Genomic DNA, 26,644 nt, shown 5'->3' on the forward strand with positions numbered 1-26,644 from the left:
TTTTTTAAAGGTGAAATTTCGAAAAATTCAAAGTAGATGAAACAATAAATGTAAATATATATACGTAGATTTTACTTAAATAAAAATATAAAAACTATTCTGTCTTTTTAATCTTTTCCTTCGCACCCCGTATAATATAAAACTATTCTGTCTTTTTAATCTTTTCCATCGCACCCCGTATAATATAAAAATTATTCTGTATTTCTATTCCTTTCCTTCGCACCCCGTATAAAAAAGTTATTCTGTCTTTTTATTCTTTCCCTTCGCACCCCGTATAATTTAAAAACTATTCTGTCTTATGATTCTTTTCCATCGCACCCCGTATAATATAAAACTATTCTGTCTTATGATTCTTTTCCATCGCACCCCGTATAATATAAAAATTATTCTGTATTTCTATTCCTTTCCTTCGCACCCCGTATAATATAAAAATTATTGTCTTTTTATTTTTTCCTTCGCACCCCGTATAATATAAGAATTATTCTGTCTTTATTTTTTCCTTCGCACCTCGTATAATATAAAAATTATTCTGTATTTCTATTCATTTCCTTCGCACCCCGTATAAAAAAGTTATTCTGTCTTTTTATTCTTTCCCTTCGCACCCCGTATAATTTAAAAACTATTCTGTCTTATGATTCTTTTCCATCGCACCCCGTATAATATAAAACTATTCTGTCTTATGATTCTTTTCCATCGCACCCCGTATAATATAAAAATTATTCTGTATTTCTATTCCTTTCCTTCGCACCCCGTATAATATAAAAATTATTGTCTTTTTATTTTTTCCTTCGCACCCCGTATAATATAAGAATTATTCTGTCTTTATTTTTTCCTTCGCACCCCGTATAATATAAAAATTATTCTGTATTTCTATTCCTTTCCTTCGCACCCCGTATAATATAAAAATTATTGTCTTTTTATTTTTTCCTTCGCACCCCGTATAATATAAGAATTATTCTGTCTTTATTTTTTCCTTCGCACCTCGTATAATATAAAAATTATTCTGTATTTCTATTCCTTTCCTTCACACCCCGTATAAAAAAGTTATTCTGTCTTTTTATTCTTTCCCTTCGCACCCCGTATAATTTAAAAACTATTCTGTCTTATGATTCTTTTCCATCGCACCCCGTATAATATAAAAACTATTCTGTCTTATGATTTTTTTCCTTCGCACCCCGTATAATATAAAAATTATTCTGTCTTTCTATTCCTTTCCTTCGCACTCCGTATAATATAAAAATTATTCTGTATTTCTATTCCTTTCCTTTGCACACCCTGTATAAAAAAGTTATTCTGTTTTTTATTCTTTTCCTTCGCACCTCGTATAATATAAAAATTATTCTTTATTTTTATTCCTTTCCTTCACACCCCGTATAAAAAAGTTATTCTGTCTTTTTATTCTCTCCCTTCGCACCCCGTATAATTTAAAAACTATTCTGTCTTATGATTATTTTCCATCGCACCCCGTATAATATAAAAACTATTCTGTCTTATGATTTTTTTCCTTCGCACCCCGTATAATATAAAAATTATTCTGTCTTTCTATTCCTTTCCTTCGCACCCCGTATAATATAAAAATTATTCTGTATTTCTATTCCTTTCCTTTGCACACCCCGTATAAAAAAGTTATTCTGTCTTTTTATTCTTTCCCTTCGCACCCCGTATAATTTAAAAACTATTCTGTCTTATGATTCTTTTCCATCGCACCCCGTATAATATAAAAACTATTCTGTCTTATGATTTTTTTCCTTCGCACTCCGTATAACATATATTAGCACATACTTTTAAATTTTAAAAACATCTTATTATATAAACTAATTGTTTAAAATTTTTTTCCAATTATTAAAAATAATAAATATATTTTGAATGAACCCATCGATCGAAAAAATATTCTGCCAAACGCGCGTCTAGTTATCACGAAACTAAAATTTTACATCGGAATTTGTAGTGGTAACAGAATCTAATTATTAGAAGTGTGAAATCAATACTCGTGTATTACGGAAAATAACATTTCTAATAGTTGGCAGCCTTGTGAGATTTATTGCTGTCAAAATCAGACGCTGTACTTTATATTTAGAAGTTTGTTATATTGTTTTTAAATGCATTTTATAAGAAATTAATTAATTCAAAAGATATAATTTGAAATTTAGTATTAAATAATGTATCTTAATGTTTAATAACTTCAGATATAACGAGATTAAAATGAACCTCAAATTCCAATTACGTTTGCGAAAAAATGTAAGTAGTACTATTTAAAATATATAATTATAATGTTATCTATTCAAAATTTTAATTTTTTCCCATTAATTTTCTCTCGTTAAATGTAAAATTACTTCAATTATATGGTACATCGTTGCCACGTTGTATTTTTTTCTGTACATGAAAATAAAGTTATACTATTTAGTAGTCAATTAGAATGAGTAAACTTTGGTCAAATATATTATTTGGGATATTACTACTTGATAAACCTTTAAAAATAGTATCGCAAAGTTTAATATTCTTGATAAATATCTTTGAAATTTATCTAATTTGACATTATAGTATAGTGGTTTACAATGAAAAATCTTACAACACTGTAAATTGATACGACACAGCTGCCAACCGTTAGATTTTAATTTTCCCTATCGAAATTACTAACCAAAAGGTATTGATTCGGAATGAGTGGGTTATTGATGATTGTAAGTAATAAATTTTATGTTATAAATAAAAGATAATTGTAGAAAAATGTAAATTTATTTCAACAAATTCTTAACAACGTAAATTTATTATTAGGATCAAGTTCGACTTCGTTATCAGATTCAATATCTAAATGTTCGATTTCCTCGCATATTTCCTTGACAGTTTTCTTTTTTCTTCTCTTTCTACCCATTGGTTGCATAGCCACTTCCGTTATCGTAAATTCCTTCACTTTATTAATAATTAAACGAAAACTATCTAAAATACTCGGGGAGTCTTTGAGTAATAATTCGACGTACTTATCCAAATTACTCCTCTTGTTCAAATTTTTCGTAAAATTATAAACAAACGTACAATTAATACACTCCGCTATAGAAATACTTCGTAACGGAAAACCTAACAACGTATTCAGATAATCTACGTGTAGTAAGCAACTTTGGAATTCGGAAATTGAATGTACTAACGCCCTATCGAAAATCTTATGATTTCTAATCATTTTATCATCCATCTCGAAGTAATAAATCAATTTTTTTAAACAATTAACGCAATCATCTTTGTTGATATATTCCAAAGCGGATTTAACGTTATCGGGTTTATGATTAGTTAATTTTGAGGTTATGTGAGACTGCGAGTGTTTTTTTAAAAAAATTTTACTAGATCGATAAAAAAACCCAATTTTTTCATCGACGTGACTCACAATTAACTTCGATAATATTATAGAATATACAATACACCAATTAGTATTAGATTTATTTAAATAATAATTAATCGTTATTAATAATAAATGCCACGATTCCGGAAAATTATTTAAACATTCTTTATAATTTTTATCGATTTTTAACACGTTTTCGAAGTATTCGTATTTATTTTCTTTATTTAAAGTTTTAATTTCTTCGTATTTCGGTAAATTTACTTTACAGGGAGGTATTTTTACTTTACCTACTTGATCTGCGGTTATTCTACAGATACATATCAAACTATTGGTTTTCCCTGTAAGAATTTTGTATATTGCGCTTAATATATCGAAACTAATGTTATGGGAGTGATTTGATGTGTTATTTTCAACTTGGGGTATACAATAATATTGATTATATACGAGGATATCCATAAAACAGGGAGGGTAAATACAAGTTCGAAAATTTTGTAAAAATTCCGTTGGTAGATTTAAATCCGGTTCGTTTGGTGTTATAAATATTTCTTCTTCTGAAGACGAATCTTCTTCGTATGGAATTTCTTCGTCTTCGTCGTCAATTTCAATGCTATTATTAACTTTATCTAAATCAATTTCTATTTTAACCTTATTTTTTATATTCAAATCAATCCCTAAATACTTCATATATTTACTATTGAAACAATTATATCCTTTTATCGCCTGTTCTATTTTATACAAAATTATCGTTCTTTTCGTTTTTTTGTACCTACTAAGGACTTTTTGTAAAGCACTTTCTATTGTTTCATTTTGAAGCCAAATTAATAGCGATTTTATCCTTTTTTGTTGGTCGCTTTGGTTCCCATGGCATTTTTGGATTTTTAAATTCTTATAAAACATTGTAAACACCCCTCTTTTTACATAATCGTTCCCTACAAATCATTATAAATAGCAAAAAAATCGTATCAAAACTAAATTAACTCACCTAAAAGAACAGCAAGTATTGGTAAACTCGTTTTTTGTAAACCCTCAAACGATTTAAGAAAATTCTCAACTTTATAAATCTTACAACAAATATATTTATAGACGTTTTTATTCGCAGTTTTCCCTCTTTTGATTGTCATATCGAAAGTTGAAAAAGGTATATATAAAGTATCAAAAATGAAATAATCCGAATCGAAACTGAGAACGGGACAGTTTAAAGCTGAAGCTATATTAGCAATATCGGTATCCCCTTCGAAATCGCATCGAACTTTATTTACCTTTCTTTCCTTCGTAACATCCTCGAAAACGTTTCTTATGAATAGAGGAAATACTGATATGGAAGTTTCCGTGACGCTGTTTAGTAGATTGGAAGATTTGATTTTGTTTTTCATTCTACTAATAACTGTGTTTACTTTCCTTTTCTCATAACCACCGTCGAAAATAACGTGAGGAGTTATATTGCACTGTGCCAGTAGGTCGTAAAATTCGTTCACTGTTTTAGAAAATTTATCGTAATCGCCTCCAAAACAATCGTGTGTCGATGTATGCCATTTATACAATTGGCAAGCAATCGAATTTCCGTCTAAAACTAGATTTGTATCGTGTAATTCGTAATTTTCTAAATATAAATGAGATCTGTTTTGTATAAACGTTGTCAGACCCCTGATACCCATTTTAATACGTAAAACACTGATATATATTTGAAATTTTAGTCACGTTGACATTTCGATAACATTGTGGTTATGTTTGACATATTTACATAGACAAAATATAATTTTAGAGTATACTTTTGGCTTTCGGTAACTTAGATTCGGAATCAGATAGATCACTAATCAGTTGATTGCTGATACTAACCAAAAGCGAGATCGTAGTTTTTGAAAGTCGAGTCGCAATTTCATTATTACTTCCTTCCATGATATTTATTCAAATTCATAATAGATTGTGAAAGTTTAATATTAGTGAGCAGTTATTAAAAATTTTCCCTTCACTTGGAACTTACAACAGTGAACATGATTCGATTACCGATCCGTATATTTAGATCGTGATCTGGTTAACCCGATTTTCCGAAAATCCTTTATGTCTGTGATGACAATAAAACTTCAAATTTCCAATATATATTATTATGTCAAGTGTAAATTTTTAGCTGATTTTGTATGCATAAAAAATTCGTTTCGTATATAACATTTTACAAATTTCACGTACAATACACGCAAATTTTTATCGCTAAAAAATGCCTAGCATCTTCATATGAAGTTGACAGTTGACATAACCTATATAAATAAAAAACTGTTTTGATTAGCCAAATTATTGAGTTTAAAAATGTTTTTGAATAAATGATTTCCAGTTATAGACGTATATTATGTAACGATACATATTTATATTCGAATAAATAAAATTCGAAATCGTAAAATTCGTCAAAATGGGTATAAAAGGTTTAACAACTTTCGTAAGAAACAAATCTGAACTTTGTATGGATTCTTACGAATTACACGACACAAACGTTGTAATAGATGGAGATGCGGTACTATGTCAGTTATATTTGAACCATACCATCCCAAGAAACGGCTGTTTCGGCGGCGATTATGATAAATACGGTAATACAATATACAAGTTCTTCCATATGTTATTCCAGTGTAAAATAACTCCTTATATTATCCTCGACGGAGGATACGAGAGCCGTAAAATGGATCGAATATTAGAAAGGTTTAAAGGGAGGATAGATCAAGTGGAAAATCTGAATTCCAGAACCCAATCGAGGAATGATACAACACCTCTGTTAATGAGAGAAGCATTTGAAGATATCGTATTAAAACTCGGAATTAAACTGATAAGATGCGATTTTGAGGGTGATAGAGAAACTGCCAACATTGCGAAATCATTAAAATGTCCTGTAATTAGTAATGATTCTGATTTTTATATATTTGATGTTCCTTATATACCGTTTCCAACCGTTAGAATGACAGTTAGAACTGGATCTTCATTAAATCCAGATACCAAACAAACTATTAGTTATAGATACATCCCGTGTCAAGTTTATAGACTCGATAAATTTTTACAGTGTACAGGGGGTTTGAGTAAAGATAAACTACCCCTTTTAGCAGCTTTAGTTGGGAATGATTTCGTAGACGGAATCGATGTTACAAAACTCGGTATTAGAGTAGCTAATAAACATTTTTTAATCAGAATCGAGGCTATAATAGATTGGTTAATATCAGAAACCAAAGAAACTGCGTTAAGTAAAGTATTAGATTTATATGAAGGTAGAGAACGGGAAGAAATGATTAAAAAACTTGATGACGCGATGAACGGTTATGATTTCAAAGAAAGTAAATACTTGAAGTATTTAATCGACGATTATGATGAAAGTACAAAATCGGATTTCGATATGGATCAGTATAATAGTTATGAAAAACTAGTGGAAACTTTTCCTAAATTATTCATCGATAATTTTCGGAAATCCTTGTACCCGACTCGATTTATGGATATTTTGACGCAAAATAAATATTACAATTTCAAACCGCAAGTTGAGGTTATGGACGACGAACACGCTCATACGATTAGCAACGACATTATGGCCGCTATACACAAAATATTAACTGGTTCTTCTGAAAATCTAGTTTGTCTTATAAGATTAAAAAATGAAGTAAGCGAGGACGCTTTACCTTTATGTGACATGGATCTACCTACATTCAACGAGATTCAAACAATGGATATCGAAGATAGAAGAAGAGTTATTTTAAAAATATTAAATATCAATGAACATTTTGTAATGAAATCGTTAAAATGTTTTCCCGATAATTGGTATTTGCTGGTACTAACTTTGAAATATATGATTGATAAATTCGTGATACCTTGGCCTGTAGTTTATTCGATTCTCTTTTGTAAATTAGTAATCGACGTTATAGATCCTAAAATAGGTTTCTTTCGATCGGGGGAATCTTTTAATAAACAATTTCACAATAAAATCAAAGAAATCACTGCAAATAGGAAGCAAATTATCGCGAATACTAAAACTTTAAAAAGTTCTTTAGACAGCATCACTTTTGAAGATGCTCTAATCGGCATGAGTCGAGTGATTCTTTACTTTGAATTTGATAGGAGGTTGAAAAAAAACGTTGGTTTATACGACAGGAAATTGATGCATTCGTTGTCGCAATTTCAAAGTTGTCTTTTACACATTAAAAGTCTTAATCAATTACTTAACATGCCTTATCACGATTTTTTTATAACCGAATGTTTTAATGGCACTTTTGTTTATAATTTTACTTGTAGTTTAAGAAAAAGGGATGAATTGGATGGTTACGTTACGTATTTATTTCACAGGGCTCCTTTAGTATTGAATAGCTTCGAAATTATCATTAAATTGATTAAAGGAATCGATAATGACGAAGATAAACACACTGTAAACAGCAAATAACTTTTATAAATATGTATTATTTGTATATGTTTTTATATTGATTTTAGTACCAAATATATATTATTTTTTTATAAATAATTTTATTTTTTCCTATTATTATCACAATAAAACTGAATTATGGTGTTTTTACCGTGCCCTTATTCAATTTGCTATTTAGTTTATAATTATAAAGATAATTAAATACCTTAAATTATTTTCAAACTTAAAACACTCACTGAAATATATTCTGTTTTGATAAAAATTGATCACAATAATTAATTAAACCAAGCACTATAATTTCCACGTAAAAATTGCACACTTTCAATATAGTATATATTATATGTTTAAGATTAATTTTACTTTTGAAGCGAATTTAATTTATTTCACTCACGTATTGAAAGAAAATTAAAATTTTCATTTTTATATAGTTTTTTTAAATATACCTAGTTGTTAGGTTAACCGTCGTATTCATATGAAGTTTTAAATTATGGCGAACATATGAATGCCAATATGGCTACCGCGAAATTTCGAACTTGACGAATGAGGGTTATTTTAAAAATCACGGACTGTATGGAAACCAACCAAAGTTCCTGTCTGATATACACATGATCTTAAAAACGCTTTTCATTGGTTAGGTGCGAAAGTCTGCAATCTATGAGCATATGAATATCGTCTAATGCTTTAGTATTAGTCGAACTATTATAAGTTGTTGTCCGGTTTTATATAATTAATATTTTCAGATATTCAGTGAAATGTGAAATAAATCACCGATGGTAGAGAATCACTTTTTTTTATAAAATTGCCGATAATAAAATTTACGTTTAATTATGTGACAAATAGCTTTAGAATTTATAAATAATGCAATGTGATGGCTTCTTCTATATGGTCTTCTCGAAAATGGGTAATTTGTGAGTGAATAAAGTGTTTATTGAATTTTGTTGTGTGTTTTGTGAAATCGACGATGTTTATGGAAAAAACCAAAACCGGTTTGAACCTGTTTGATGCTGGTTTTTCATTTGAGAATTCGGAAGGTAAGGAAATAAATTTTATAAGTTATAAAATCTTTATTCATATAAATATGTTAGAGAACAACGTTATATTAAAAAAAAAATAATATAAATATAATATTGGCAAGACAATAAAAAAAAACACAACCAGTAAATATTACACAAGAAATGTTGGTCAAGATCGAAAATCGTTTAATACATTGTTGCCAGATTTGTAATAATAGTGAGAAAAATATGATTATTGTAGATTATAAAAATTGCAAAATAACTTGAAATATAATATACAGGGGGCGATCGGAATGTTGGAAACTATATAAGGAATAAGTTATTTTAAAAATTTTAGATTTAGGTTTAAAAAAAACTCAAATTTCATTCGGAAAGCTATAAATACTTTTTTTTATTAAAAATTCAACTTTTTTGTTTTTGTTAGTCCCCCAGTAACATTCGCGAGATATTTGATATTCGAGATTGTGGTATTAAACATAATTTTATGAACTTTTAAAACGCCCCTTTTAGAAAAATGTAAAAACTGGCCTCGATAAATTGACTTAACCTTATCACAACTAATAATATGTATGTGGTTCGATTCGAAAAGGCATCATTATCATGTTCGTGATTCAATTTACGAAAGTTGTACTTAATGTGGAATTAAATACGATGTAAAATCGAAAAAAAAATCTTTTTTTGGTCCTTCCAGCAGGTTTTTCGATCTATATTTCTATATAAGTAACGAAAGCTCACTCCTTAATATGTAAATGATTCCGAAAGTCTCTTCTTGTATCACCGCGGGAAATTTTGAGTGTCGTGAATATTTTAGACCAAAAAGTTGATAGATCAGGGTAGAAACTTTTCAAAACGATGAAAAATGAAAAAAAAAAAAAATAATAGTAGGATGAATTGGGGTGAAAATTTATTTATTTTGTCGATGTATTTTAGCTTGATATCGAAGAAGCACCCCAATTTCCAATCGAAAATTCTCCCGTTAAAAAATCAGATTTTTTTTGGAAAATTTGGCGAGAAATCTCTACTTTCCGACCCCCAAAAACTTGGCACCGCTTCTTCGAACGAGCGATTTAAGGTGGAGGGGGAACGGGGTGAGTTTTTAAGGGTGAAAAACGGTTTATTTCGATTTCCGGTGAAACTACAAGTCCTATGGAAAAAAGTGGATTAGGAAAATTGTGGGTAATAAAAAGATCTACAACTTTTGTTTTTACATTTTTTTCACATAACCTCAAAATTTATGTGAAAAATTGAAATAATTAAAATTTTGGTTTTTTTTTCACGAATTTTTCATGTCCCAAATATACTGCGATTTATTTGATTTGAAATATTTATTTTTTCACTGTATTTTGACATTATATCGAATTTTCAATCGAAAATTCTCAAAAAATCGGTTTTTTTTCAAAAAACCCGTGTGAGATTTTTGATATCTCTACTTAACGACCCCCCCCCAAGAAGTTAGAAACATTTTGAAGGTTGTTCTAGGTTTGTCCTAAAACGGACAAAAATTTTATTTTTCTCGAACTTCATTTTTAGGGGTAGCATAGAACAAACCTAGTACAATACAGAACAAATTTCGAAATCGCCATATCAGCTGAAAAATAGGATTTTTTTCGAGTTTTAATTTCAACTTTATGCCGTTTTAGGACAAACCTAGAACAACCGTCAAAATGTTTCTAACTCGAAATGGCGGTGCCAACTTCTTGGGGGGGCGGGGGTCGGAAAGTAGAGATATCAAAAATATCACGGGTTTTTTCAAAAAAGCCGATTTTTTGAGAATTTTCGATTGAAAATGTCAGAATACGGTGAAAAAAATAAATATTTCAAATCAAATAAATCGCAGTATATTAGGGACATGAAAAATTCGTGAAAAAAAATGTTTTTTGTAAAAAATAAAAAACCAAAATTTTAATTTTCACATAAATTTTGAGGTTACGTAAAAAAGTGTAAAAACAAAAGTTGCAGATCTTTTCATTATCTACAATTTTGCAATTCAACTTTTTTCTCTAGGACTTGTAGTTTCACCGGAAATCGAAATAAACTCACCCCCTTCCCCTTCCCGACCTCAGATCGTCCGTAAATAATTTTTCCTTTCATTTTTATTATATTTTCCTCCTTTTAAAATGGGTTTCATCCTGCTATTATCATTTTTTTTTTTGATTTTTGATCAAAAATTATCCAATTCGGTCGATAATATCTCGTATACAGTGTGAGTTATCTACATTCCAGGCCCGAGAGTTGCAAATAACTAAACTTGAGTCACTTCTCCGTCTTGTTGTAGAATCCATTGCGCGGCTTTTGTTATATCCCACGAAGAATGTTCCAAACCGTCGAAACACGTCGTTAAATCGGCGTTAACGACGTTTTGTAATTTGAGAATTTTAATGGCTTTCATAACGTCCCAATCCGATTGATCGAGAGCCTGTAGACACTTTTCAGTTGTAACCTATCGATAAAAATTTTTTTTTTTTTTTCCCGAAAACTTGTGTTTAATTGTATCAGGTACTTACGTCTTTGCCTAAAACTTTCGACATGATCCTAACTTCGTCCGAATCGTTCCCCCTGGTTCTCGACTGTGGTTTCGAATTGGCGAACTTCAATAAATCCTCGCAGCTAACGTGGTGGCTGTGGATTTTTTCTTTATCGTTTTTCGCATCTCCGGAAATCTCTTCGCCGTCCACGACGTCTTGTTCGGCCGGTATTTCGTCCAAAGCGTTCAAATTCGATTCGATTTGTTCTTCGAAATGTTGAGATTCCGTATTTTTTCCAACGATTACCGAATTATTCGTGTAAACCGGTTCGGTTTTGTGGAAGGGGTTGGCGGCGTCGGAGGTCGGTGGGGGTGAAACGGTGTTGACTTTGTCGAGGGTACGTTGTAAACTAGTCGGCGGTATGATGAGGGGATGTTTGCGCGTGTGACGAGGTTTCGCTGCTAATAGAGCTTTACTTTTATCTCTCGGCGGCAGGGGGATTGGGTTTTCGTCTTTTTGGTAAACTGGTTTCGATCGGGGTGTCGCAGAATGGGTAGGTTGCGTTTGTCGCGGCAAAGTTGCGTGGGAAAATTCTGAAAATTTTGATAATTCGACAAATTTCGATTGATTAATAGATACGCTCGCCAGTTTACCTTGTTGTCCGTTGAGGTTATCTGGAATTGAACTTACGTTTCTACCCATTTTCGGAGGGAGGGTGCTCGCTAGACTGCTCGATCTAGTTCTGGTGTTAATAACCGGATGTCCGGATCTCAAAATACGCAATGGATTCGTTACCATCAACTTGAAAAAAATAATCGACAGTTGTAAATAATGTGAGTCGTGTGGTCTACATTCCAGGCCCAAGATTTGTTTAAATTTGGATCGTGTGGTCTACATTCCAGGCCCAAAAGTTGTTAATAATTTGATTCGTGTGGTCTACATTCCAGGCCCAAGATTTGTTTAAATTTGGATCGTGTGGTCTACATTCCAGGCCCAAAAGTTGTTAATAATTTGATTCGTGTGGTCTACATTCCAGGCCCAAGATTTGTTTAAATTTGGATCGTGTGGTCTACATTCCAGGCCCAAAAGTTGTTAATAATTTGATTCGTGTGGTCTACATTCCAGGCTTAAGATTTGTTAATAATTTGAATTGTGTGATCTACATTCCAGGCCCAAGAGTGGTTAATAATTTATGCCGTCTAAATTCCATTTTTGAGAGTTGTAAATCATTTATGTCGATAAAAATCCAGGACCAAGATTTGTTATTATTAATTTGGACAGTGTGGTCTACATTCCAGGCCCAAAAGTTGTTAATAATTTGAATCGTGTGGCCTACATTCCAGGCCCGAGGGTTGTAAATAATGTGAGTCGTGTGGTCTACATTCCAGGCCCAAGATTTGTTTAAATTTGGATCGTGTGGTCTACATTCCAGGCCCAAAAGTTGTTGATAATTTGATTCGTGTGGTCTACATTCCAGGCCCAAAAGTTGTTAATAATTTGATTCGTGTGGTCTACATTCCAGGCCCAAAAGTTGTTAATAATTTGATTCTTGTGGTCTATATTCCAGGCCCGAGGGTTGTAAATAATGTGTGTGGAGTGGTCTACATTCCAGGCCCAGGAGTTGTTTTTAAAGCGTGTCACGTGTATTTCAGGATTTTGAGTAATGAAAAAAAAGTATATATATATATGCCTACCTGTGTTACGTCACTCGATGGACTCTCGACCAATCCCTGATACGCCATTTGCGCCTCTTGCGTAACTTTAGACTAAAGGGAAAAACAACCAATAAAGAAAAACTAAACGGAAAGAACGAAAAAGTAAAAAAAAACGAAGGCGAAAGTAAAAAACCAGGATACGGTGTATGGACTGAATGATTGGTTGTTTAATCTACTATCTACCGAGTATAGGAGGGAATTGCGATTATTTTTTATTAAATTAGTGTTTTTTTTGTATAAATTCCAATTTTTATCTAACGTAATTAGGAATGAAGTTCGAAGCTCACGTTTTTTGTAGTTTTTTTTCCATTAGAACATCGATTAGGCAAAAAAATCGTTTACAGAGTGATCAAATAAAACAAATCGATAAAAATGTATCAGCTTCGAAATTTATTTAAAGACTAGAGTCCGAACTGCTGGAATTTGACGTTCGTTGACATCTAGCGACCGAAGTCGGCGACAAACCGCTTAATACGCTATTACTAGGAGGCGGCGATCGTCCCGTCATCTTAATATTGAAACCCGGTTTTAAAAACGGGTTCGTAGATCTTTTGGGTATTTCCGATCTTATACTGGCATTAGATCCGGTTAATTTAGACAATCTCCTACGTCTGCGCCAATCGAAATCTGCCGATCCGACGCTAATGCAATCGCTACCGCTCGAACTCGATTCGTACGCTTTCGGATTATACGATTGTCGTCTGCGATTGCGATCTTTGATGCTGCGGCCGTTTCGTTTTTTAATCGGTTCTTGGCAATCGCTGAAACTCAAAGTACGCGGCCGTTGTTGGTATTCCTTGTCGTTTTCCAAATTTTCAGTCTTGTAATAAACGTAAGAAGTTTCGTAATATCGGGAAGTGGGTTCTTGGTAAAAGTTCCGGTTGGTTTCCATTCGGTATACGGGGTCGTTATAAGTTTTTCTAGTCATGCTTTCCGATTTGGTTAGAGTGCGATCTCTGTATTGGGCGTTTGGACGGTAATAAGTGTCTTCGAACGAAGCGTTTTGACATCTGTCGCCGAAACCGAATTCTCGTATCGAATAACTGTCGTTCAAGTTACGACACGAGTTGTGCGGCGGTCTGGCCGACGGAAACGGCCGAGTGAGTAGTTCGCGCGATTTCGCGAAATAAAATTCCGCCGAAGCTTTGTCCCACAACGGGAGGCGGAGCGTTTGATTGGTGATTTCGTCGAGGGACGAAGGGGAACTCGTGAATTTCTGGATGAGCGAATAAAATTATTTGAAAAAAAAGTGGGGATACGGGGAGGAGGGGAAGGAGAAAAAAAACATTTGTTAGTGTTAGTGATATTTTTGTGTAAATTGAGATTAAAATCAATGTATTCATTTTTTTTAGAAAATTTCGTTAAAAAAATAAAAATATGAATAAATTTGATATTTTTTTTTATATATATTATGAAGACTGTCTTTATTAGGTGTCATTAAACCTATATTAGTGAATCGCCAATTTAATGTCTGAGAAAAAATTTAAATTCGTTCCAAATTTTCGACTTCCCACTGTATATTCCAGAAATATTAGAATAATATGGCGTGAGCTTCGTTCCAGGCCCGTGTGTTGTAAATATTGTTGGAAAATTTTGTAAAAGTTCCAAATTTTGAGAACAATTCGTTGTAATCTTCATTCCAGGCCCGAGAGTTTATGAATAAAGTTCGTAATTTCCATTACAGTCTCTAGTATTGAAAATAATATAGTGTGGGTTTCGATCCAGGCCCGAGTGTTGTAAATATTGTTGGAAAATTTTGTAAAAGTTCCAAATTTTGAGAACAATTCGTTGTAATCTTCATTCCAGGCCCGAGAGTTTATGAATAAAGTTCGTAATTTCCATTACAGTCTCTAGTATTGAAAATAATATAGTGTGGGTTTCGATCCAGGCCCGAGTGTTGTAAATATTGTTGGAAAATTTTGTAAAAGTTCCAAATTTTGAGAACAATTCGTTGAAATCTTCATTCCAGGCCCGAGAGTTTATGAATAAAGTTCGTAATTTCCATTACAGTCTCTAGTATTGAAAATAATATAGTGTGGGCTTCGATCCAGGCCCGAGTGTTGTAAATATTGTTGGAAAATTTTGTAAAAGTTCCAAATTTTGAGAACAATTCGTTGTAATCTTCATTCCAGGCCCGAGAGTTTATGAATAAAGTTCGTAATTTCCATTACAGTCTCTAGTATTGAAAATAATATAGTGTGGGTTTCGATCCAGGCCCGAGTGTTGTAAATATTGTTGGAAAATTTTGTAAAAGTTCCAAATTTTGAGAACAATTCGTTGTAATCTTCATTCCAGGCCCGAGAGTTTATGAATAAAGTTCGTAATTTCCATTACAGTCTCTAGTATTGAAAATAATATAGTGTGGGTTTCGATCCAGGCCCGAGTGTTGTAAATATTGTTGGAAAATTTTGTAAAAGTTCCAAATTTTGAGAACAATTCGTTGTAATCTTCATTCCAGGCCCGAGAGTTTATGAATAAAGTTCGTAATTTCCATTACAGTCTCTAGTATTGAAAATAATATAGTGTGGGTTTCGATCCAGGCCCGAGTGTTGTAAATATTGTTGGAAAATTTTGTAAAAGTTCCAAATTTTGAGAACAATTCGTTGTAATCTTCATTCCAGGCCCGAGAGTTTATGAATAAAGTTCGTAATTTCCATTACAGTCTCTAGTATTGAAAATAATATAGTGTGGGCTTCGATCCAGGCCCGAGTGTTGTAAATATTGTTGGAAAATTTTGTAAAAGTTCCAAATTTTGAGAACAATTCGTTGAAATCTTCATTCCAGGCCCGAGAGTTTATGAATAAAGTTCGTAATTTCCATTACAGTCTCTAGTATTGAAAATAATATAGTGTGGGCTTCGATCCAGGCCCGAGTGTTGTAAATATTGTTGGAAAATTTTGTAAAAGTTTCAAAATTCGAGAACAATTCGTTGAAATCTTCATTCCAGGCCCGAGAGTTTATGAATAAAGTTCGTAATTTCCATTACAGTCTCTAGTATTGAAAATAATATAGTGTGGGCTTCGATCCAGGCCCGAGTGTTGTAAATATTGTTGGAAAATTTTGTAAAAGTTCCAAATTTTGAGAACAATTCGTTGTAATCTTCATTCCAGGCCCGAGAGTTTATGAATAAAGTTCGTAATTTCCATTACAGTCTCTAGTATTGAAAATAATATAGTGTGGGTTTCGATCCAGGCCCGAGTGTTGTAAATATTGTTGGAAAATTTTGTAAAAGTTCCAAATTTTGAGAACAATTCGTTGTAATCTTCATTCCAGGCCCGAGAGTTTATGAATAAAGTTCGTAATTTCCATTACAGTCTCTAGTATTGAAAATAATATAGTGTGGGCTTCGATCCAGGCCCGAGTGTTGTAAATATTGTTGGAAAATTTTGTAAAAGTTCCAAATTTTGAGAACAATTCGTTGAAATCTTCATTCCAGGCCCGAGAGTTTATGAATAAAGTTCGTAATTTCCATTACAGTCTCTAGTATTGAAAATAATATAGTGTGGGCTTCGATCCAGGCCCGAGTGTTGTAAATATTGTTGGAAAATTTTGTAAAAGTTTCAAAATTCGAGAACAATTCGTTGAAATCTTCATTCCAGGCCCGAGAGTTTATGAATAAAGTTCGTAATTTCCATTACAGTCTCTAGTATTGAAAATAATATAGTGTGGGCTTCGATCCAGGCCCGAGTGTTGTAAATATTGTTGGAAAATTTTGTAAAAGTTTCAAAATTCGAGAACAATTCGTTGAAATCTTCATTCCAGGCCCGAGAGTTTATGAATAAAGTTCGTAATTTCCATTACAGTCTCTAGTATTGAAAATAATATAGTGTGGGCTTCGATCCAGGCCCGAGTGTTGTAAATATTGTTGGAAAATTTTGTAAAAGTTCCAAATTTTGAGAACAATTCGTTGTAATCTTCATTCCAGGTCCGAGAGTTTATGAATAAAGTTCGTAATTTCCATTACAGTCTCTAGTATTGAAAATAATATAGTGTGGGCTTCGATCCAGGCCCGAGTGTTGTAAATATTGTTGGAAAATTTTGTAAAAGTTTCAAAATTTGAGAACAATTCGATGTAATCTTCATTCCAGGCTCGAGAGTTTATGAATAAAGTTCGTAATTTCCATTACAGTCTCTAGTATTGAAAATAATATAGTGTGGGCTTTGATCCAGGCCCGAGTGTTGTAAATATTGTTGAAAAATTTTGTAAGTTTCAAAATTCGAGAACAATTCGTTGAAATCTTCATTCCAGGCCCGAGAGTTTATGAATAAAGTTCGTAATTTCCATTACAGTCTCTAGTATTGAAAATAATATAGTGTGGGCTTCGATCCAGGCCCGAGTGTTGTAAATATTGTTGAAAAATTTTGTAAGTTTCAAAATTCGAGAACAATTCGTTGTAATCTTCATTCCAGGCCCGAGAGTTTATGAATAAGGTTCCTAATTTCCATTACAGTCTCTAGTATTGAAAATAATATAGTGTGGGCTTCGATCCAGGCCCGAGTGTTGTAAATATTGTTGGAAAATTTTGTAAAAGTTTCAAAATTTGAGATCAATTCGATATAATCTTCATTCCAGGCCCGAGAGTTTATGAATAAGGTTCCTAATTTTCATTACAGTCTCTAGAATTGAAAATAATATGGTGTGAGATTCGTTCCAGGCCCGAGTGTTGTAAATATTGTTGGAAAGTTTTGTAAAAGTTCCAAAATTTGAGAACAATTCGATGTAATCTTCATTCCAGGCTCGAGAGTTTATGAATAAAGTTCGTAATTTCCATTACAGTCTCTAGTATTGAAAATAATATGGCGTGAGCTTCATTCCAAGTTATGTATAATGTGTAATCTAAAGTTGAATATCGAAAATTCGGACACCAAAGAATCAATTTTTTTTTCAATTTTAATCTGAATTCGAGTTAAACATTAAATTAAAATGGATAAATTTAAATTTTTCAACAATATGAATCCGAACAAAGCACGCATCTATCATAAATAATTTTTTACTACATTTGAACGACGTTGCCAAACTTTGAAAATAGTAGATATGAGAAATAAGGAAACATAAAAAAATGTGATATTCAAAATCGAAATTATTAATTTGGGTATTAAAAAGACAGTCTTCTCGGTGTATATTATCAATTTTTCGAAAAATTTCGACATGAATGATTTACTCACTTGTAAATCTGAAGTGGAAAGTGCTTCTTCCGAAAAGTTTCTTCTTTCATTATGTTTATCGTGATCGTGAACCGAAGGAAATTTGAAACTAAATTTCTTTTTATTCGGCGAAGCCGGCGTAGTGGGCGCGGGAGCAGACATCGATCTTAAATAATTGATAAATCACGTGATATATTTTTTTTTTAATTATAATGAACTTGATTACAGTGTTGCCAGTGTTTTTTACTGTAATTTGCAATCAAAACCATTTTCGCCCTGTAAATACTACGATTTATATTTTTCAAAATATTAATTTTTTTATGTTCAAATTGATAATTTTCAATCCAAATATCTTTTTCGAAAAAAAAAATCAAAACACTTTGGGGCAATGAAAAAATTAAGAAAAAAAAATAATTTTTCGAATTTTTTTCGGAAATTTTCAAGTTACGTTGAAAAATAAATTGTGGAAATTGAAGATTTTTGAATTTTATACAACTTTTATTCGCGACATTTTTGATTAGAAAATCTCGTTTGGCTGTAATACAAAAAAAATCAAAAATTTTTCCGCCCTTAACGATCTTTTCCTGTCCAACGAACACCTCCAAAAAATCGCTAGAAAATCACAATAAAAAACAAAACAAAACAAAAAATACCAACCTCGAAGTAATTTCATTAGCTATAGCTATAGCTGTATCCAAAGTTTTCTGATCGTGCGCCGAAATAGGTTTAACTGTCGCCTGTTTCCTCGTTTTCGCGTTCAATTTCTCCCTCAATTCGTTACTACGATTAGAACCTTCGTGATCGATCGAAGAATTACTCCTCGTACCCAAAGAACTGAACATCATCTCCATTTCGGCCATCAGAGACGGGCCCAAATCCAAATTTGGACTCGGCGTATTCTCCTCGTCGCTTATCTCGTGGTATTCGTGATCTTGAAGAAGATCCGCCGGTACCGGAACCGAATCGCTTTCGAGCAACGGCGCCGCTTCCAGATCCTTGTGCGGTCGATAAGGGGCTACCACTTGAGTCGGAACGGTGCCGTACTAAACAATAAACAAAAACAAAAAATTAATCATATTCGATTTAAATTTGTCGATAAAGTCGATTTACGTTTCCTTTGGATCCGTCCATCCAACTGAGATCGCCGAAATAGGCGCCGTCTAATCCGACGTGTCCCGTATGTTTGAAATCGCCTTGCGGCGCGCTGATCATTTCGCTGCGCAATTTCCTGCGCGCCGACGATCTCGTACTATCCGATCTTAAAAAAGACGAACCAGGGAGATCGCTACCGAGATAAGCCACAACGTTTATGGGATCGAATAAACCGGTTTTACCACTAGCCGATGCTCCTTTCCACAAAGGGTGATTGCTCCTAATCAAAAAATTAGAATGAAAACAAAAAAAATATTCCCGCCAAATCGTTTTTATAAATTACTTTTTATCTAATACCGTTATCACGTCTCCTACCCTGTATGTCAACATGTGAGGTCCTTCGTTCGATGAAATTTTCGCTTGGACTTGTTCGGGTCGAGAATCGGCTAAAATCGGACCGATGTCCGCGAAACGCGGTCTACTAGCCGCTTCGTGTCTCCAACAATCCAACATCAGATTATAATGATCCAAAGGGCAACAATCCGGTTGTTCTAATCTGTAGTAGTAGAAAAAAAAAAAAAATAAAAAACTAATTTTCCCTATACCCTCGTAGGTATACCTTTGAAAATTCGGTTCGTCTATCGCCTCTAGGATCTGTTGGCCGGTTAAAGCGGCCCACGGTTGGAATCCGTACGAAAACATCTCCCATAACGTCACTCCGAACGCCCAAACGTCGCTGGCGGTGGTGAATCTCAAATAACTTATGGATTCGGGGGCGCACCACGCTATCGGTAGTTTTAAATTCACGTTGAAATTGGTTTGGTAGTAGTCTTTACCTTGTCCCAATGCCCGACTCAGACCGAAATCGGATATTTTCACTTTGTTTTTGGAAAAAACGAGAATATTACGCGCCGCCAAATCTCTAAAAAAAAAAAAAGTCACTTCGATACGAGGGTTGACTTATAAATTCGATGTTTTGACTGTTCAAAAACGTTTCTGTTTAAAAAAATGATGTACGAGAGTTCGAATATTAGTTGATTTGGTCTCATTTTTTGACCAGGACGAATATAGACAACAATCGTATGATACACATATCTCAAAACTTAATTAACGACCCTCGTATTATCTGATTTTTCTATTGTTACGAATTCGTCCACGACACGGACCGTCAAGCCGGTCCAATTCGATACTATTGAATATTTGGTGGACGCGACGAATATCAATTTCTTAAAAATAAAACGTAAAACTTTGATTTTGTTTATTTACAATAAACATTCACATTCTAAAACCGAATTATCGAGAAATCCATTTTGTATAAATACTCAAATGTTTGAGTAAAACACGAAAATATCAAAAACATAACCTCCAAATGCAAACACAAACATTTAAGTTGATTATACTCTTGTTTTCGGAAATATAACCTCAAATTTTTCAATTTAATCCATTAAAAATTTCAAATTTCAACGAAATAATAAAAAAATCGATTCATAAAATGATTCACAATCATATGATAAACGTAATTTATAAATTGCATTCTTATCCGATAGATAAAATACTTGCCATGATTCAATATATTTATTTTTAAAACCGCATTCCGAGGAAATAATCGATGAAAAACAATTTTATCGATATTAAATTGAAAATGTTTCGACTTACCTGTGAATCAACCTGTTTGCTTCCAAATACTGCATCCCGTCGCAAATTTGATAAGCAAAATCGCACAGAGTTAGAACCGGGAAACTAGATCTCAACGACGGTTCTTTCAGACACTCCAACAACGACCTCAAAGGCGCTAGTTCGGTAACTAACATTAAACTACCCTCGATATTCGGTAGAACCACCCCGAAGAAACGAACTATATTGGGATGATCGATATTGTGCATTATGGAAGCCTCTTTTAAAAATTCGACCATGTTACTTTGCATTCGGTCCCTTGATAAACACTTTATTGCAACCTAAGATAAATTCAATATATGCAGTGAGAACGAGAAAAATAAAAGCGTATTCGTACTTAAAATTGAATTAATTCTAATTTATACGTCAATTTGGATATTTACAAGACCTTCACGATTCGATACACCCTTTCGCAATGGAGATATAGATTTCGACGACGACTTTCTTCACAAATCTCGTCGAAACGGCTCTAATTTTTTGTTAAGTTATCATAAATATTTTGTGCCACCTGTTCGCCTCGAATTTTGAGATACAATCGTCTCCAAAGACCACCAGAAAGAAACTTGCACTAATCCAAGCGTCCTGTCAATCCTGGAAAGATTCAACGAGGATATCCTCCAGAGACTTCGTCGTAACAGCTCTAATATACTTTTGGCGATCTCTTGAGCAACTTCAAAGAATCCTTGATCTCCAACTGACAGAGTTGATTCATTATTATAATCTTGAACGTAAACGTGACTGTTCGACTGAGATTTTAAGAGACAATCATCTCCAAAGACCACCAGAAAGAAACCTGGACTAATCCGAGCGTCCTATCCATCGAGGGTATGATCCTGATCCCGATCCCGATTTTTGTCAAATAGACAGTCAAGTGGTGCAGTCTGGAATTTTGGGATATAATCAACCCCAAAGACCTAGTGAAACCTCGCGAGATTCTCTGCTGTTGTTTTATCATATCTGATGTGTACTGCTGCTCGATTTTTTTTGCATTCTGACATCTACAGCTCATTGCGTCCATGTCCAGTATTCTTTCGAACTAACTGTACACCCGAACGCGTACTATGACTTAAAATCGCTTGGGAAAAAAATATTTTTTGGATATACCCCGTAGTATTATTACAATAGAAGAAATTGAATTTATTCTTCTCCAATTTAGGAGAAATCTTAATTTAAATACGCATAAATAATTAAACAGTTTAAACAAAAAAGAAAGCGAAATATTTTTATGCAAATATCACTTTCTAAATAATATTCTGAATCATCAGCTTACTGATATAATTTATTTAAAGGGTCATTGAACTTTCCTATGTTATCGAATATAGGATAAAATACTAAATAAATGATAATAAAAAAAACTTACTTGTATTCTTTCTCCTTCATTGCACCAAACTCCTTGTTGCACTACTCCAAATTCCCCCATCCCCAATTCTTTATTAATAGTTATACTAGACGAGGGTATAATATGTTTACTAGAAACCCTGGGGGCTTTAGATAATGTTAAAGAATCATGACTACCCAAAAGGGAGGCGTCGTTAATAGCATTTTCCTGTTTTCTATGGCTTAACAATTTTTTAAATTTAGATAAATAATTATGGGGATAATGTTTTTCGTAGTATTTTCTAAGCCTACGCATTTCCGGTTTGGACATACCAATTTCGATGAGATCACTTTCTGTAGTAAATTTCAGTTGAGAAGGATGAGTTATTTTGAGATTATTCCTAACAAACAAAAATAACCGAATACTAAATTAAACATCTCAAAATGACCATTTTTACTTACTTAAAACTATTGAAATATTGTTGTAATTCGGCTTCAATAAGAAATTCGTAAAGACCAGGGCCTTTTTTAAACGAGGCATTAACCCCTTCTGTAAATAAATTATCCATATTTAAACTATTCTAACTAATTATCTAACATATCTAACTGTAAATTAAATTAATAAATAATATATTATTACCCATTTTTCCTATTCTAAAAGTAAGTACATTCAACAGTTAAGGAAGAGGGGTTTGAATAATACATCGAAACGTGCAGTTTCTCACACACAAATCAAATAATACCTGGGAGAATATCCATCGTAACTGTGTTATTTACATTAACTTACTAATAAAATTAAACAAATAAATTCCTAACGATTGCTCAATATTTATTACATTCCCATTTTGGTTGACACAGCGGTGACATTTCACTAATGTCATGTGTCTTATTATAGGCAATTTTTAACGACTATTTTATATAATATCGTTTTCATTAATGCATACGTTTAATAATACGTTTACTATGTTTATGATCCAATACAAATAATTTAGAACAAATTGTATTAATATTTATAAAGAAATGATTTAAAAGTTGATGCATATTAAAAATAAACTGTTATGACTGAAATATAAAAGTTGCGTTTAGTAATGTTCGCGAAATACAGCAAGTGATTCGTATCATTTGATCATAGATTGTACAAATCGAACAATGAAGTTTCAAATTTATTTTCAATCATATTTTAAACAAATTTATTGATTGTCAGCTTGGTGAGAAATCATTTAACTTCGAATGTGTATATTGACTGGACTAATAACCGAATGCGAACCGAGCTGTAACATCGATATAAAGTGAATTGCCGAACGATACTGAACAATCAGAATCATGGGATTTAGATAATCGAACGCAGTAATAATTTGTGGCTGTCATATGTCAAACTAAATGATAATCAGTTTCTTGTAAGGTTACGTGCCTTGGTGTTCTTTGTAGAGTTTGTAGTTAAAAAAAAAACAATAATTTTGTTTCTTCCTATCTAAATTTTTAATCATGACCGTGATTAATAAGGTATTACTATTACGTATTAGAATTATACGTGTTAAATGTTACTTAGTCTTTTGTTATTTTCAAATGTCATATTTTTTTCAACAAATTTTCGGTAAATAATGGGTCAAGCTGCATCTTTTCCAAAAATTCACTTGAAAAAGAAGAAAGCTCTTTTCATTTCACCAAAAGCATATGTGGAATGTATTTCAGATACGAAGGAACCGGCCGATATCCATCACTATTATAATGTTGTTGTATTAACTTATGAAATACGTCAGTATCATATAATTTATTTATTTTAGATGGAAGTGGATGGTGGTCCGAAAGGGGAAGGTTTTCGATCGTATTATATCACGAAAATAGAGGAATTACAACTCATTGTAGCGGAAAAGAGTCAAAATCTCAGACGACTGCAAGCTCAGAGAAACGAACTAAACGCAAAAGGTAAATTATTCTATAATATCTACCGATTATTAGTGAACGTTTTGTATGTTTTATTAGTTCGCATGCTTAGAGAAGAGCTCATGCTACTACAAGAACAAGGAAGTTACGTGGGAGAAGTCGTAAAACCCATGGATAAAAAAAAAGTTTTAGTAAAAGTTCACCCAGAGGGAAAATTCGTCGTCGATATTGATAAGAATATCGATATTAACGATGTTACACCAAACTGTCGTGTGGCTTTAAGAAACGAATCCTACACCTTACACAAAATTCTTCCCAATAAAGTTGATCCTTTAGTTTCACTTATGATGGTTGAAAAAGTACCGGATTCGACCTACGAAATGGTTGGAGGTTTAGATAAGCAAATCAAAGAGATAAAAGAAGTCATAGAACTTCCTGTGAAACATCCTGAGTTATTTGACGCTCTAGGTATAGCTCAACCTAAAGGAGTGCTACTTTACGGTCCTCCGGGTACCGGGAAGACCCTATTAGCCCGCGCGGTAGCTCATCACACAGAATGTACGTTTATAAGAGTATCCGGATCAGAATTAGTGCAAAAGTTCATCGGCGAAGGATCCCGTATGGTTAGAGAACTTTTTGTAATGGCCAGAGAACATGCTCCTTCCATTATATTTATGGACGAAATCGATTCTATTGGATCTTCCCGTATCGAATCGGGCTCGGGCGGCGATTCCGAGGTGCAAAGAACCATGTTGGAACTGTTGAATCAATTGGACGGTTTCGAAGCAACTAAAAACATCAAAGTTATAATGGCCACGAATAGAATTGATATTTTAGATCCGGCTCTACTCAGACCCGGTAGAATCGACAGGAAAATCGAGTTTCCTCCACCGAACGAAGAAGCCAGATTGGATATCCTGAAGATCCATTCCAGGAAAATGAACCTTACCAGGGGTATCAACCTCAGGAAAATCGCCGAATTGATGCCGGGTGCTAGCGGAGCTGAAGTTAAGGTAACTTGTATCATTGTTAATTAGTTTCCGTTGGTATGTTTTTGATTTTTTTTTTGTCAGGGAGTTTGTACCGAAGCTGGAATGTACGCTTTGAGGGAGAGGAGAGTCCACGTTACGCAGGAAGATTTCGAAATGGCCGTGGCTAAAGTTATGCAAAAAGACTCGGAGAAGAATATGTCCATCAAAAAATTATGGAAATGAGTTTTTTATTTTTTTTCTATTTGTAATTGTATAATTTAAGTAATTAAACTTATCTAGTAACTTGTTTTTATTTATTTTTATATACAGTGTGATCCATTTGGAAGAGATAATTATAATAAATAAAATATGATATTTGTGTTAATGATATTTACTTAGATTTAAGACAAGTTCAAAATCTGGCAACGTTGCTTTTATGTTATTACGTTCGCGAGAAAACGCCTAATCTTTTTTGATATCAAAACTTGTACGTATTTCAAATCTAACAAGAACTCTAAATTGAATTACAAAAGAAAGTTTCTATAATTCTTGGAAATTACAAATTTTTATTTTCCATAGATAAATATCGTGTTGAATTTCTACTAATATCGAAATAAATTTAAATATCTTAAGTGTTAGTGAAATGAATACTCGTGTATCAGTGGCCACGTGGACCTGTCATCGCTAGTTATTCGTTATTAAAAACAGGTAATTATGTTTCATATAATTACACTTTATTAACAATTATTTCTATTAAAAAAATATTAATTATTCATTTAGAATGTGCAATTTGATTGAATTTTCTGAAAAAAATTCATTTACGTTCAAAAAACATCGGATAACAACGTTCGTAACTCGTTTTGTTCGCGTGAAAATGCCTAATCAATTTTGACATCAATACGTGTACGTTATTTCAAATCTAACATGAACTGTCAACCATTATATGTAAATTATAATATAATGACCATTTCAAGATTAATTTATAAAAATTATGAATTTTCATTCTTTGAAAATGAACAGATAAATGTTACATAAAGTTTTATAATTAGTAGAACTATCATATTAAATCTACATATCTAAAGTGTGAGTGAAATCAATATTCACAACACTCGTAACTCGTTATGTTCGCGTGAAAACGCCTAATCTTTCTTGACATCAAAACGTGTACGTTATTTCAAATCTAACAAGAACTGTCAACCATTATATGTAAATTATAATATAATGACCATTTCAAGATTAATTCATAAAAATTATGAATTTTCAATCTTTGAAAATGAACAGATAAATGTTACATAAAGTTTTATAATTAGTAGTACTATCAAATTAAATTTACATATCTAAAGTGTAAGTAAAATCAATATTCACAACACTCGTAACTCGTTATGTTCGCGTGAAAACGCCTAATCTTTCTTGACATCAAAACGTGTACGTTATTTCAAATCTAACAAGAACTGTCAACCATTATATGTAAATTATAATAAATATTTATATGAAGTATAGGATCCATAATTTAAATATTGAAGATTAACAATTTTTTTATATATTCAGATATATAAACCCGAATTTATCAAATTTTTCTATATTTTGTTCAAGCCGTATCAATTGATGAATCAATTTCAGCTATTATTTACAAATACAAACTTCATGGGTCATTAAAAAATA

At 32.6% G+C, this 26,644-nt stretch overlaps 4 protein-coding genes across 10 annotated transcripts; 2 read left to right on the plus strand and 2 right to left on the minus strand.

The window, feature by feature from the left end:
- Positions 1-2,714: 2,714 nt before the first annotated feature.
- On the minus strand, positions 2,715-5,082 carry LOC130891979 (protein asteroid-like). The gene is made up of 2 exons (XM_057797123.1): positions 4,311-5,082; positions 2,715-4,257 (listed from the first exon to the last, which is right to left on the minus strand). The coding sequence occupies exons 1-2, from the start codon at positions 4,981-4,983 to the stop codon at positions 2,738-2,740; spliced, it is 2,193 nt and encodes a 730-aa protein (XP_057653106.1). The 5' UTR covers positions 4,984-5,082; the 3' UTR covers positions 2,715-2,737.
- A 483-nt stretch (positions 5,083-5,565) lies between these two features.
- Positions 5,566-7,802, plus strand: LOC130891980 (protein asteroid-like). Its single transcript, XM_057797124.1, has one exon. The coding sequence runs from the start codon at positions 5,730-5,732 to the stop codon at positions 7,725-7,727; it is 1,998 nt and encodes a 665-aa protein (XP_057653107.1). The 5' UTR covers positions 5,566-5,729; the 3' UTR covers positions 7,728-7,802.
- Positions 7,803-8,750: 948 nt separating this feature from the next.
- LOC130891981 (activated Cdc42 kinase-like) lies at positions 8,751-23,010 on the minus strand. 6 transcript variants are annotated; one of them, XM_057797126.1, is made up of 13 exons: positions 22,871-23,010; positions 22,590-22,677; positions 22,171-22,528; positions 20,793-21,091; positions 19,756-20,058; positions 19,480-19,692; positions 19,155-19,416; positions 18,702-19,087; positions 18,066-18,210; positions 12,879-12,950; positions 11,838-11,985; positions 11,224-11,777; positions 8,751-11,159 (listed from the first exon to the last, which is right to left on the minus strand). In XM_057797126.1, exons 1-13 carry the CDS (start codon positions 22,884-22,886, stop codon positions 10,962-10,964), a joined length of 3,042 nt encoding a protein of 1,013 aa, XP_057653109.1. In that variant the 5' UTR covers positions 22,887-23,010; the 3' UTR covers positions 8,751-10,961. The 6 variants fall into 6 exon arrangements, with proteins under 6 accessions (XP_057653109.1, XP_057653110.1, XP_057653113.1 ...); XM_057797127.1 differs by having other exon boundaries at positions 22,768-23,010; XM_057797130.1 differs by having other exon boundaries at positions 22,915-23,002.
- Positions 23,011-23,487: 477 nt separating this feature from the next.
- Positions 23,488-25,285, plus strand: LOC130891982 (26S proteasome regulatory subunit 8). 2 transcript variants are annotated; one of them, XM_057797132.1, is made up of 4 exons: positions 23,488-23,630; positions 23,912-24,053; positions 24,111-25,024; positions 25,085-25,285. In XM_057797132.1, the coding sequence occupies exons 1-4, from the start codon at positions 23,613-23,615 to the stop codon at positions 25,223-25,225; spliced, it is 1,215 nt and encodes a 404-aa protein (XP_057653115.1). In that variant the 5' UTR covers positions 23,488-23,612; the 3' UTR covers positions 25,226-25,285. The 2 variants fall into 2 exon arrangements, with proteins under 2 accessions (XP_057653115.1, XP_057653114.1); XM_057797131.1 differs by lacking the exon at positions 23,488-23,630 and adding an exon at positions 23,708-23,857.
- Positions 25,286-26,644: the final 1,359 nt, after the last annotated feature.

This window comes from Diorhabda carinulata, chromosome 3, assembly GCF_026250575.1.
Source record: "Diorhabda carinulata isolate Delta chromosome 3, icDioCari1.1, whole genome shotgun sequence".
Classification (NCBI taxonomy): Eukaryota; Metazoa; Arthropoda; class Insecta; order Coleoptera; family Chrysomelidae; genus Diorhabda; species Diorhabda carinulata.

What these genes read in the sequence shown, in the direction of transcription:
- LOC130891979 (XM_057797123.1), bottom strand. Translation starts at nt 4,983, where the DNA reads ATGGGTATCAGGGGTCTGACAACGTTTATACAAAACAGATCTCATTTA. An exon ending in AATACTTGCTGTTCTTTTAG is followed by an intron (nt 4,258 to 4,310) that starts GTGAGTTAATTT and finishes AATGATTTGTAG; the next exon opens with GGAACGATTATGTAAAAAGA.
- LOC130891980 (XM_057797124.1), top strand. Translation starts at nt 5,730, where the DNA reads ATGGGTATAAAAGGTTTAACAACTTTCGTAAGAAACAAATCTGAACTT.
- LOC130891981 (XM_057797125.1), bottom strand. An exon ending in ATAACGGTATTAGATAAAAA is followed by an intron (nt 19,417 to 19,479) that starts GTAATTTATAAA and finishes TTTTTTGATTAG; the next exon opens with GAGCAATCACCCTTTGTGGA. An exon ending in TGGACGGATCCAAAGGAAAC is followed by an intron (nt 19,088 to 19,154) that starts GTAAATCGACTT and finishes TTTATTGTTTAG; the next exon opens with TACGGCACCGTTCCGACTCA.
- LOC130891982 (XM_057797131.1), top strand. Translation starts at nt 23,729, where the DNA reads ATGGGTCAAGCTGCATCTTTTCCAAAAATTCACTTGAAAAAGAAGAAA. An exon ending in AAACGAACTAAACGCAAAAG is followed by an intron (nt 24,054 to 24,110) that starts GTAAATTATTCT and finishes ATGTTTTATTAG; the next exon opens with TTCGCATGCTTAGAGAAGAG. An exon ending in CTAGCGGAGCTGAAGTTAAG is followed by an intron (nt 25,025 to 25,084) that starts GTAACTTGTATC and finishes TTTTTTTGTCAG; the next exon opens with GGAGTTTGTACCGAAGCTGG.